The sequence below is a fragment of the Aedes aegypti genome, chromosome 1 (genome assembly GCF_002204515.2).
Source record: "Aedes aegypti strain LVP_AGWG chromosome 1, AaegL5.0 Primary Assembly, whole genome shotgun sequence".
Classification (NCBI taxonomy): domain Eukaryota; kingdom Metazoa; phylum Arthropoda; class Insecta; order Diptera; family Culicidae; genus Aedes; species Aedes aegypti.
In genome coordinates, this window is record NC_035107.1 from 243,623,452 (window position 1) to 243,637,397 (window position 13,946).

Sequence of the window (13,946 nt, forward strand, 5' to 3'; positions counted from 1 at the left end):
TGTTTCAAAGCAATTAGACCAAATGTCCATTCGACCAAATGTCCTTTCGACCAAATGTACTTTCGACCAAATGTCATTCGACCAAACGTCATTCGACCAAATGTCATTCGACCAAATGTCCTAAAGCCTGCTAAAACTGACATACTGACCAAGAAATCAAAATTATGTCTTATACTAAGCACTCTTTGCTCTACCGCTTCGACATGAAAATAGTACTACCTACATATGTATGTGATGTACAACCTGGACAACCTAGTGAAGGTTATATGCAATCCTGGCTTTAGGACATTTCGTCGAATGACATTTGGTCGAATGACGTTTGGTCGAATGACATTTGGTCGAAAGTACATTTGGTCGAAAGGACATTTGGTCGAATTGCTTTAAAACATTTATTTTGGTCGAATGACGTTTAGTTTAAGATGTAGGTTTTTTGTACATTGCCTGAAATATTTATCTCTAGTGAATTTATTATTCTTTGAAAATTTTATCATTCTTTGGAAAACTACTAAACAAGCTATTTTATTGCTGAACGATGCGAACATTATGTTTTTATTATTATTATTTTTTTTTAAATGTCATCGTTCTTCGTAATGAACTGCTGGCAAGGGGTGGATCACTTCTGATGCATCTGATAAATCGAAATTATTTCATGCATTTAAATGCACATTCAACAAATTCGCAATTCATGGCTTGCTCCAATGTTTATTTGTTATCCTTGACTGAATGTCAAACTCATTTTTCATACGCTCAAGAAAAGCGAAGATGCTATTTTCTGATGCAGGCCGCAGTGAAGAAAACTCCAAAAACCTTACGTTTGGCCGGTGGCAGAATGGACGCTTCGAAGAAGCCTCTGACCAGCTGGCACTCCTCGGATTCATTTTAGCATCGAATATTGGAATTTTGGGCTTCACTATCCTATGGAAATCCTAATCCTTTATCCGCCAATTAAAATTTAGTATCCAGTATTCGCCGTCAGTCTGTAAGTTAGACCGCGCAGTAACAGGGTACCAGGAGCGAATTTTATAGAGAAAGTTGTGGTCTTGAAGACAAGGTCTGTCATTCGAAGACTCTTACACAATTTAGCCCCTTTCCCTACACTCATGTCCCTTGATCTAAACCAATAGATGCAGTGATTCAACGTTCTGGTGAAGAAATATGCTTTATAATAAAGAGACTTTAAGGAGTAGAATATCAACTTTAAAAGCTCAAGTTCGCCGTCCTCTTTCTGTCCCCCCAAGATTTCCGACCTTTCCCCGACCAACACGAAAGTAAACAAAACAAGTTATTAGGTCAAGTAAATTTGTATTTGCTTCATATTGTTATCCTTCATTAAATTGAAGATGGATTTCTATTTGCCCCCAGTAGCTATATACTCTTAATTTCTCAAGAAGAAAATTCCGAGAGTTGTAATTAATCCTGGTTAGTTTACAGGAGATTTAAAAAACGTATTTCTGCAATCAATCATCTCCTCCTCAATCAAATATATCTATATATCGTCCATCAACAATCAGATGCCTGATGTCTTGAAGGTTTATCAGGTTTGTAATTTACTATATTTTCTCGTTTCAAAGTTATAAATATCTTGATTATCTGAAACGAAAAGAATGTGTGATTAGTTGAAGAAAATCAGTGAAGAGCAAAACAATTTTGAAACTTCCACAACAAACAATGGCGCGTTGCTATAGCACAATACTTTGGCATGGGTCAGGGCTAAGTTGATGAATATGTCGAAAAAATGCATTTAATGCAAATCGATGTACATTAGATGTGCACCGAACAAGTGATCCACCCCTTGACTGCTGGTCTGTTGGAAGCATTCGGGGAGAGTACTCGGTATCTTTCTTTGAATTCCATGGCTTTCAGCTTACGGTCGTGGGCAAGATTTTTTAATGCGGAAATCAGGAATAAAACAAAAGGAAAAATTTGCTTTAAGGAAACCCTTTATGGCGAAGTGATTGTTAGGTGTTTGTAACTTTACTTATGACCAATTGGCTCATTGTGACTTCCAGCTTAATAATATTTTTCACGCAAATATATGGCTTTGCTGACATTGTTGATGACAGAGTTAAAACTTTGAATTATTAAAAATTTAAATTGTGCTAATTCTTTGTATCGGGAAAGAGAAGACGTGTTGACTGAGGCGACAAAAGTTGGATTGCGCATATGGATTATTGATAAAATAACTGATACTTTTTCAATTATTCAATCACTTTTGTTTTAGCGACAAAATGCTACCCTCGACGATAGTCAGACTAACGTAAACCTTTGTTTTCATACTATTTAGATTCGACCACTATCTTTTCCATTAAATGTCGGTTCGGCCAAATATCATATGCTTTCTGTTGCAACTAAACATTTTGGACCAAATGTCCATTCCACGAAATGTCCATTCGACCAAATGTACTTTCGACCAAATGACATGCGACTAAATGTCATTCGACCAATTGTCTTCCTACCAAATGTCATAGATTCGCAATCCTTGTATCTCTTCCTGTACTGTACATTTGACGTGCATATGAATTTTTCGAATACGAATCTTCGTAAAATACATACGGTTGCAGTTACACTCGACCTGTTTATCATGTTGAGCATATGGGATACAACTTGAAACAGACAAGTCGATCGAAAGATTAATACTATATGAAATTTCCAAAAGTCAAGGGAATCTGTCATCAACTGTCACTGGAAACCGCACAATCGAAGGGCAGAGCGTGAAAAACCGTCAAAATTTAAGTAAATGTAATCTGAATTTCAATGTGTTTTTCGATGATTTCTCCTTGACAGTTCTTCTATGAAAATAACAGGCCCGTGTTATCACCGGTCCTCCGCCGATGTAAACAAATGCATAGACGGACCTGTCACATGAAAAAGCCTATTGTCACTATCCCCTATAGCTACAAGCTTGAGTAAATTGCTCTAACACAACAGAAAAGCTTAAAAGGACATCTAAAAATTTGTGAAATGTGAGAAAAGAGTGAAAATTATTTTCATAAAAAATGCACTCGACAAGTATCTTGCTAAATAATCCCTACAAAAATCCCTACAAGAAAGAACAATAAATTGTTTGGACAAGTTTAAGAAATCAATTGATTATTACCGAATAAAGAAACTAAAACAGCTCAAAAACTGTCCCATCTGGCCATCAATACCCAATGGGGAAACATTCCAGACTTCTTGTTTAAATTTGCTTGTGTTGTGATCTGGTATACCGTAAAACTGGGTAATTTTAATAGTTGTTTGGAAGAAAATCTTATTAATTCCGCATTCTGTTTTAAAGGTTTTCATTCTATATGTTTAAAACGAGTACAGCTATCTTATCCATCGATTGCAGTTGAAAGAATCCACAACGATTATTTTTCAATCCACCAATTAGTCGATTTACGGTTTTGGGATAATTTTGACAACTGGCATGTAAACACATGAAAATCCTCAATCAAACTGCTACTTGACATCACTGCAGTTGGAACTGGATTGGAGAATGTTATTAGAGCACATGGATTAGATTTTTATGCATAAAAAGACACAATTTAAAATCACATACGAATGTGTTTTAAGTTGAGACAAACATTACAAACACCATCATTAGTCTTTAGGAATTTGTGTAAAATTATATTTCTGAATAGATATACCGTGCACCTCCGCTAATTTGAATGGTACCTCATGCAAACCTGGGAGGGAGAAACCAATACAAAATTTCTCTACGTCACAGTGAGCCGAGATTTTGCTGTCACGAACTGTCACTGTGAGCCCGGAACTTAAACAATGGACAAACATGATAAAAGCGCGTAATTAGCTTAAGCATATTTTTGCATTTCATCAAAAGTAGCAAAAATCGGATTAGAATCAATTCATGCACATTTAAAAGTAACGTCACGAGAGCACCGGTACTTCTTATTGAATGTAACGTATTGGAATGAGGCTTTTTTTACTGTTTTCATTAAAACTGAAAATAAAACGCATAGAAAACTGTGGCCCTTTTTCAATGTTTGTCCAGAAAGATCGAAGGCACACAACAATTGAAAACTAGCGATTTTCACTAAGCCTGCCTTGATTGTCGTTGGCAAACTGGAGTTATCTTGCAATTTGGAAAACAATTGTATCCAATTTCGTGTGTAGTATCGGTGCCTCCCTCCCAGATGCAAACCATCGGGGTTCATTTTTAGTTTGAACATCTAGTCACCCTAGAAACGTATTTCTGGTTACCTCTTTCACTGTTTTATTTTGATTCTGCGTTCCGTTTCACAGCGTTCCATCTCACTTCTCTCCGTTCCATGAGCTAAATGACGTTTGAACCAATTTTAATCTGAACGATGTGCAAATTAGCGGGGTACAGATTAAAAAGTGTTCAGATTAAATGTGGTCAAACCAACGGGGGTACCCGGTATGTGTGGGCACCAATCGATTCCTCGTAATTTTTAGTTCAAAATAGTACATTGTACGTTGTTTGAATAACATCTGTCCTCATCCACATTGGATCGGTCCCCACCACTGAAAGGGATCAGCCGCAGCCGCTCAGATTGGTTTGAATGATTGCTGAGCTGAGATCCAGTGGCAATTATTGAGGAATTAGGTAAACGAAACGCTTCCAAATAATTACCTCGCAAACAAACGGTGATAAACTGCTTTCCGAACTTCGTGTTCTTCTGTCAGCAGCAGAGATCAACATGTGGCAAATAATAATATTTGAACAGCGGTCGTGTAGCTTCCAAACTTAACCGAAGGAGGCTCTATACATATCTCGTTTGAGATGAGCGTTTCACTTGAAGTCAGCCAAAATTGAATGCAAAACAATTTTCCATTTATCTTCCATGTGCACTCAAGCCCATCTGTGCTCGGTGACGACGACGACGACGACGAAGACGACGGATGGACCCGAAAAAAGTACAATTTCGACCCTTGTTGTTCTTTCTCCGGAGCTGTCTGTGGCGGGGGCAGATCCCATCAAGCAGAAGCAACAGTTTGCAGCATTAGGGTGATCAAAATAGCTTAAAAAACATCGCTCATACTTTCCTTAGAATCTTTATGACGAAGATAGAGTTCTGCCAAATTTTCATCTATTTTGGTGAGGATTTGCAAGTGGCCCAAATGTTGAAAATTTATATAAAAAAAAATTTGTGAAAGAAAATAACAAAATAATACGTCCAACACCGAAGAAGCTGTCATATCCACGTTGATGCTTAGACACAATAGAAATATTAGTAATAGAATGCTAGTGGCGCTGTTGTCACAAAACGGATTTGACTAATAATTTCCTTGAATTCTTATTTTTCATTAATTGAACGATGCCACGCAATAGAGGATGATTTGTTTTGGCTTTTGACACTTTGAGGCCCGGTGCTCACGCTGTCACATCGCAGCAAACAAGATGTTGGTCACAAGAACAGCAGCGACATTAGCATTCTTAGGTTAATGCTTCTACTTTAAGCCTGATTTGCTACTGAAAAGGAATCGCTAAAGAAATTTCTCGCCGATTCCTTGCAGAAATTTTCTGCAGCGACTCCCATTTGAACTGACATTTCTTTTCAACTGCGTACTGCGATCAGAAAAAAGCGCATTCTTGATCGATTCCTTGCAGAAATTTTCCATGCATCAAGATAGGCCGAGAAATTACTTGTCAGCAGCGAATCAGGCTTTAGACACCTACACTAAAAATATACTTTTTTTGTGATGCCCCATCGTAATAGGCTGTTTTTCATTAAGCCAATCTGTCATGGAACGGCCTACTTCCTGTACTTAATTAACCAGTGAACACTTTTTTTCACAAAATCTGGTTTTACGAAATGGATATAGCACGATATAGGATAACAATCGAAAAGCAGTTTTCAGTGTAAACAAATCTTGTGCTATTGTGAAGAAATTTGCTGAATGATTAAAATCTTTTTGAGCCGTGTTCAGATCATTAACTCTATTTTTTTCTGTAGTAATTTCCATATCAACCTAATTCGTCATTGTGGGCCATCTTAAAAAAACTACTTAAAAGGCTGAAAATTTGACAGAACTCAAATTTCATCTAAAAGATCGTAAGGAAGCTATAAGAAAGTGGATTTTCAAACATGTTTGTAATTTGAACCGCCCTATCGCAGCATCCATTTCACTCGCACCCACAACCACCAACGGAACGTTTTTTTTCCTGGCAAGGACTATACCCAGCACCGAGATCAGGGCTCGGCATGGAAGGCAACGAGACATTCGATTATATTTAAATGAATGAAAAATTGCCCGAAAATGAATGGTGCACATGTGTAACACAGTTTCGGGAGTCTTGCCTTGCCGCTTTCTTAGCCATAGATCTCCAGAGAGGACCATCCGATTCAGGGCTCAACTACAAAGTATCTGTTGCTCGTAGCCTGGGCAGACTTCCTGCGAAGAGTTGAACCCTTTGTTTGTGTTCTGGGATCAGAATGATTCACACGTTGGTGAATTTCCGCGAGTTTATTTTTTTATTTTTGCGTGAACATTTTTCAAATATTCTGATAAATAGCTTTTCAGAGTTTTCTAGAAACTATAGCGTAGTCTGTATCTCGGGTTCATATTTTGCTAAATATCAAACTTTTTTTTTTTTAATTTCTTTATTGGTATCATTCCAAACATTACATTCATTTCTTATATCTAGGTGTTCTGTGTTATTAAACAACACTATCATCCTAATTTTAAGATTTAATTACCATTTTGTTAACAACATATTACATTTCATTTGCCGTAGCAGTTCAGATTTTTTACAGGTGAGTTGATTTCACCTGCTTATAAGAGAAAAACATTTTTTTTTTAAGATACTTAACCTAACTTGAGCTTGAGCTTGAGCTTAATTGGCCGCCCGTGGATGCACTCCAGTATCGCCAGATCAGCTGCACTTACACAAGGAACCAACCGAATGACTGCTTGGGACTAACAGGCATCCTCAGTGTATAAGTGCTGGTGATCTTCTATTTTTAGGCAACAATGGCACCTGCCACGTCAGAATGCAGACCAATGAGGGGAAGGGGGAGGAATTGATGATGCATTGAACTGGCTCCCACGTAGACCGTATATTCCACTGCATCCACGCCAGTTCATGCGGGAGTGTATGGATTGGGGGAAAGGCATGGCAGAGAGGTTTGCTTTTGTGGTTAGCAGACTGCCTATGTATCAGGCGTAAGAAAGGCGTGCGCGTGGAAGTAGGTAGCGTTAGGGGAAACGGTTTCTTGTCCGTCTCTGGTTCTAGCGTTTGCTATAAACGAATAGTTTGAGTGTGATATATTTAGAATGGAAGATAGAAGCAAGTGAGAGATACACAACTACAAAGTACGAGGAAAGGGACGGGCCTGGGATTGAACCCATGACCTTCTGCATATGAAGCAGAAGCGGTAGCCATCAGACCACCAACCCCGTCCTTTTTAAGATACTTAACCTAACTTAATCTAAACATATAACGTAATATCAAACTAATAATACTCGCACCGCATAGCCATTGGCCAAGGATGGAAATCTAGTGATCATGACAAAATCCACGATGCATCGCGGTTGTTCCAAAGACAAATTAAAGACCTCCATGTCCCTTGCAGTTGCCCAAAATTTTATGGCTCATAACAAGATTATTATAATGACAGGTTTACCGATCTTAGTAGTCACTGGGTGCGCGGTGTGGTGAGCTGCGGGAAAATCGGAAGTGACAGTTGGCGAGTTGGCTAGCTGGCGGGTTTGTGTACTCAACCGTTTCTATGGGGTTGTTAGGGAATGTTTACTCCAACAAACATAAACACAGTGAAGTGAAAATTTTCTCCAGCATTTTGTAGCGAATCAAATTTTCGTCTTTAATGTAGTATTCCGGTGTTTTGTGTCGAAGAAACACAGATTACTTGAAAAATTGGTTTACAATTGCATGTAATGCATGTAAATGTGGAAATTTCGAATAGTGCAGCGGGTGAGAGCCACCCACCACCGATGGTCTACGATGATAGAGAGGATACGCCACGGTGTCAACGTCTGACGATGATGGTTGTATTCATATAACTTTATCTCGTAAGTTAAGTCATTCTACTATCAGTACATTACACAGTGAAGTAAATTCAGATACTTTGCCGCGAATACCGCACAGATGTGGGTTTAAAAGAAACATTCTATTCCTACTATGTCACGCCATGCATCTGATATTTAAACAACCAAAACAAGCTCGCCAGCTGTCACTTGGCATTTCAAAATGGCGGAATGGAAAATCTGACGCATTGGACTACCTCCCTTTTAGATACCTTGGCTCATAAGGTAATCTAGAATGCCGTAAAAAGTGTACTGCGATCTGTCAAACTTGGGTACCTTTTGCACTACCGAGGGACGAAATGCAGTACTAGAAGTGGTACCCAATCTGAGCACGAGTGTGACGGACCTGGTTGTTCTTTATCGTGCGATCATAGCAACAACGATTAACCTTTTGTCGTTAAGATATCACAACAAACTACGCTCCGCGATTAATGCATCGTTCTGCATGTATGCTAGCGATTAAGTGTTCGCGAGTCATAGTTTTATCATTCCGAGGATTGTTCCATTTTTATCTGTTCATATCCCTTCAGATATATTGTTTGTGATTCTAAAATCATTCGGGCATGGTTTTAGGGAAAAATAATGGCGCGAATGCGCCATGATTCAAGTTGATCGCTACTTATAACAACATCTGATAAACTCTTTGTCCCACGACAAACAATGCATCGGATGCTCCATATGTCGGTAGAGTGCGCGCGTGATGAGGTGTTCAAATCATGTTCTTTGCAGTTTCCCAAAATTTTATGGCACGTAAGGTGATAGAGCAAAATCTAGAATGCCGTGAAAAGTGTACTGCGATCTGTCAAACTTGGGTACTTTTGCAGCACCAAGGGTTCAATGCAGTATCTTGCAGTCAACTGATTTGTACCCTTGGCTCACCAATTATTTTTGTACACTAGGGCACTGAGGAAACTGAAAAAATCCTCAATGGGACGGCATTGGGGCAAGTTAGCCGGATTTATTTCTTTCGGCACGCACGGTAACTTTTTCTGCTCAAGATACTCCAGCATCTTCTTGGCGTAATAGGAAAAAGTTCTTATCCAGGTACACTTGTTGATTGATGTCCAGAAGGCTAGGAACCATCTTGTCGAACAACTTATTCAACGCTACCTTTTTTCTTCATTGTTTTCGCCGGACGGCCACTACCGGTATTCTGCTTCACCCTCAGTGACGCTAGGATCCGATAAAATGTATTCACGGACACGTTTTCGTTTCGAAAGTGGTCAACTGTAAACCACGAAAAAAGTATACAAGGTATTATATTCCGAAAAATGACATTTGGTAGTGACGTCATTCCTATCGTTAACTCGAACGAGTACAAGAGAAAGCCTGCTCTCCTTTACTATCATTCAAGCCTCATGCTTTACGATAGGAATGACGACACATGTTTTGATTCAAAATTGTCAAATTTACACGCGGGAATAGCCTACCTTGGTGGGTATACCGTGCTGAAAACTTTTTTTTGCAATTTCTCATCGTAATAGGCTGTTTTTCATCACCCCAATCTGTCATGAAACGGCCTACTTTCCTGCACTGAAGTAAGCAGTGCGGGAATAGTCATTACGCAACTGAAACCAGTGCTGAGTGAGGTATGAATGAGCCGTGCATAAGAGGTAAAATACCTCAAATAATACCTTCTACATATTCCACAAATACCAAGCTGATAATTCGATCAGGTATTGTAATACCCAAACAATACTTGATCGATTTTCATATAAAAATGAAATTTTTCAATACCTCCAGCAGTCCTCAATAGCTATCTAATACCAAAATGAAGTATTTTTAATTGTTTTAATCATTTTTTCAAATACCATTACAATACCAAAATGAGGTATTGACAACTGAACAATACCTAATTATGGTATGATACCAAAATATGGTATACATAAGTTATGGCGAGTTATTCTTTCCTCCTCGGGTACACAACATTTTTTCAGAAATTGTAAAATGATTATGAATGCATTTAGATATAATTTCTGATACCCTCAAGTGGTCTTCTACGAAATTGCAAAAAAATGTTGTACGTAACTCGTTTCAGAACTCGATTTTTACAGTACCCGTCGTAATTATCCTACTCGGCAAGCCTCGTAGGATAAATTTACAACTCGTGCTGTAAAAATCATCATTCTGCAACTTGTTCCGTAAACTACTATTCATGATGACCATGCGTTTCGTACAACCTTACATCACGCTTGCTGTTTCGACGCCATCTTAGATTGAACTGACAGCACCCGAGCGAAAAGAAATATGACACCCATTTTTTGGGAGTCCAGAGAGTAATTCTCTTGGAGAAAAAAAAATACTCTCTTTACTTTAATTACAGAAAGGTGCTGAAATCATTCTCATTTTTACTGAACACCCGTTAGCTCACTAGCATCCGCTAGTTTTAAATTGTTCAACTAAACAAACATGCAGTGTATACAGATCCGTCCCACTCGGGTTCAGATTGGGTACCACTTCTAGTATTGCATTTGGTCCCTTAGTAACGGCAAGATGTACCCAAGTTTGACAGATCGCAGTACACCTTTCGCGGCATTCTAGATTTTGCTCTATTACCTTATGTGCCATAAAATTTTGAGCAACTACAAACACTGTTGCCGTCATGGAGGACTTTTTTCGCCACCCTTTTTCAAATTTGAATTTAATTCCAACACAGTACGAAAAAAACATTCCAATTTCGCGAAGCTATCGTGTTTTGAATTTGGAGTCAATATAACACCAAGGCAAAGACAAAAAGCTTTTTTTTTGGCACAGACAGAAGGATAAGCATTGCCCCGGGCATTACGGTTTTCCTTGAATAATGGACCTCGTTGTCCCGCAGAAATTGCACTGAGAATACGTTCGTGCACATTTCGGGAGGAAACTTTCAGCATGAATAAGGAATTGTCATGTCAAATAACGCTGTGAAAAAATTGGAACCTACACGATGACAGCTGCATGCGAATGGAGGAAATGTCATCGGAGGGCAGGCGATTGTGTCGCAATCGCACGTCGTAAATCAAACCATATGGTCCCGAGTGAATGGAGGAAATTCGTATTATGTGCCAATTGTCACGTTTTTTTCGTGGTACTATGCGTGGTTCATTGAACCATTGCATTTTTGAAAGAACTTTTTTGAAACATGTTGCGTCAATGGAACGCCCCATCACTTGTGCAGAGGTTTTTGAGAGAAAAACTTGTGGTCTTTACTTTCTTTAAATGAAAAAAAATTGAAGGTCTTTATCCATACAATAAAGATCATTCTTCTACAAAGGAATATGACTTCATGTGCAATCATTTCACCTACCAACCGATTGACATGCAACTTGACCACTCAATAACAATGAATATAAAATGTACTCAATAACCAAATAAGTATAAACTGTACTGTTTTATTCTCTTTTTGCAGGATTCAACCAAAGCAATGTTCTTAGGCCAACAGCGACCATCGCCGTCATCGCCATCAATAACGCCCAGTGCAGCCGTCCTCCTGTAATGCATCCAATAAAGCTCTTATTTAGGTGACAGGTCAGCCGGGAATGGGCCAAGTGAAATAAATGTCGAACCTCGCGTACTACTAATGGAAGAGTGCAATTGATTCCAGTCAGAATAAAGTGTACAACAATATTGTGTCGAAGAGAAAGAGTGCAATCAGTGCTATATCGGCGAAAAAAAAATGGCGCCCAACCTGACTACGGTTTCCCTAGCAACACTGTTGTGGCTACTGACAGTTATGTTCATCGAACAGTTCGAACCGGTTGCAGCGTACAAGATTATGGGCGATCCGGACATGATACGAATAAATCTCGGTAAGTGTTGCTCCGTCGCAGCCAAAGCGACGCCTACTTCCTTTTTTTCGAAACGCAGTGATTAACGGTCGTCGAAAATGAACGACCCACAATTTCGATGTTATTTTTTCCGCAACTTGATCCGTGTTTTCACAATTGGGATTCGTCTGCTGCCACTTGAAACATCCGAAATGGCATTTATCCGTTGCAATATCTCATTAGCGCTCAGCATTTTCATAGGCGAACCAGAACAAAAAAGCGGTCAGACGAAACAGAAAAATTAATGACAATATTTTCCTTACGGTCGACTTTGCAATCGAGGCCATTCGTTTCTTAGATGTCGTTTGTTACATGTTATGGTTGTCCCAAGGGGACGATCACTTCCGACCCGGTACCGTACCGCATGCGGACACATAATCGTCAATTAAATGCCTGTCGGTTTTTTTTCGATTGTTTTCCTAAGAAAATTAGTGAACGCAGCTTGAAATCCGATCCGTGAGGAACGTACATATGCGAAAATCTTGAAGCCGAGGCTTAAATCCCGAAATACGCTTGAAATTGGATCCCGTTGCGGCTTTGCGGTGCAAACGAAGATTTGCTCGAATGGAACAATCCCAAGAAACATTGCAAGTTCTATTACCCTCTGTTGGAGGTTTTCGTGACCGATTGATAATGAACCTTGCTAATTCGACTGGAATCCTTCGGGATTCCGACTGGACTGATTCCAGTCGGAATCCCAAGGATTCCAGTCGTCCTTAATCATGAAGTTTTCACCGAATTCCCAAAGTTTTGTAATTTTAACTTCATTCGCATCAGATTTCCAAATTTCACGACGATCGTTTTTCATTTTAGTCACAATTAGTTTTGATTCGTCTCACAACTAACGGTTCACTGTTGCTTAGTGAGTGGTCAATACAACTCTTCAACGTTATAATAAAATGCTTGGAATGCTATACTTGGAAAATTAATCTATACTGTAGGTCAGTTCGAATATCCACCGTAGTGGACCGTTTCAAGTTCGATAAGACGAATAATAGCGCATGCAACGAAGTAGATCGAAACCTATTCGTTTCAATTTGCAAAACTTTCGTAACTTAACCTCACATTCAATCGCCAATTTCAGATGCTGCTAAAAGTCCGGCGCAAAACATCGGCATCGTAAAGTTAGAATCGGCGGCGTTCGAGATCATAAAAATCTGCTTAGGTGTTTTACTTTTGCTCACGGTCTTGGTCGGATCCGACTGGGGGTGGGTGCGTGTGCTCATGTACCTATACTTACTTCCAACAGGCAACAACAATTAATTCTGGCAAATAGCGCGCCGTTTGAGAAGTGGTGCGAGAACTCATGAAAATATGAAAAACGATGACCGCTTTTCGCAGGTTTTCCCGGCTTTGCTCACCGGCATATGTGAGCGCAGTAATGTTTAGAGTAATCGTTAAGCGGAGCGTGTTTAGGGTGAAAAATAATACTTGGTTTGGATCAATAGAAAGAAACGAAGGCAAGTGAAGCAGCTTATGTTCCTCTTCCTAAAATGTTATTATTCTACAGCCTACCAGATTCATTGAAACAACGCTATAGTTGATCTCTCCTTTTTTTTCCCATTAGTTAAATCAATAATTAAACCTAATAGCGCAAAATTGTGAACAATTAAGCTTCAGTAATCGTGAATAAAAGTAAGTTCAATTATTCACTTTACACTTTTCCTCCAAAGTCGCATGGACGAAGACGTTCCGAACGAAATCTGATTAGCGATCGACTGAGTTATGGGGCATAATAACGTTTTATATTCCTTCTTGCTCCTCTGTGTGACTTGCTTCATCGGGCACTTTTTTGACTATGGAAAACCTTCTTACATCGTCACTGAAAGATTTCATTCCAATCACATGCTGTAAAACTTCTATAATTCACGAAATTCCCTCAACAACCGCATATAATTGAGAATGTAAACAAAGTTTTTCATCGTCCGGACTGAGAAATACAAATTACACTGCGGAACACGGTTTTGTCTCAAAAACCAAAATATCGCTATTTACTAAATTAAGGGTTGCTGAGTCCATTTCCGTTTTCAGAAATATCATGGCACGTCTAGTTTTTGAGATATTGATGGTTGAAAATGCTAAATTTGACTGTTTCAGCCAACTTGTACGGCAATTTGTTTGCTAAAT

At 39.0% G+C, this 13,946-nt stretch overlaps 1 protein-coding gene across 2 annotated transcripts in view; it reads left to right on the plus strand.

The window, feature by feature from the left end:
- The window catches only part of LOC5565688 (fibroblast growth factor receptor homolog 1), a 155,899-nt gene that overhangs the window by 58,296 nt on the left and 83,657 nt on the right, over positions 1-13,946 (plus strand). For both annotated transcript variants that reach the window (XM_021837385.1, XM_021837386.1), the window contains exon 2: positions 11,402-11,801. In XM_021837385.1, the coding sequence (XP_021693077.1) occupies positions 11,669-11,801 (133 nt within the window). In that variant the 5' untranslated portion in view covers positions 11,402-11,668. The remainder of the gene's footprint in view (positions 1-11,401; positions 11,802-13,946) is intronic.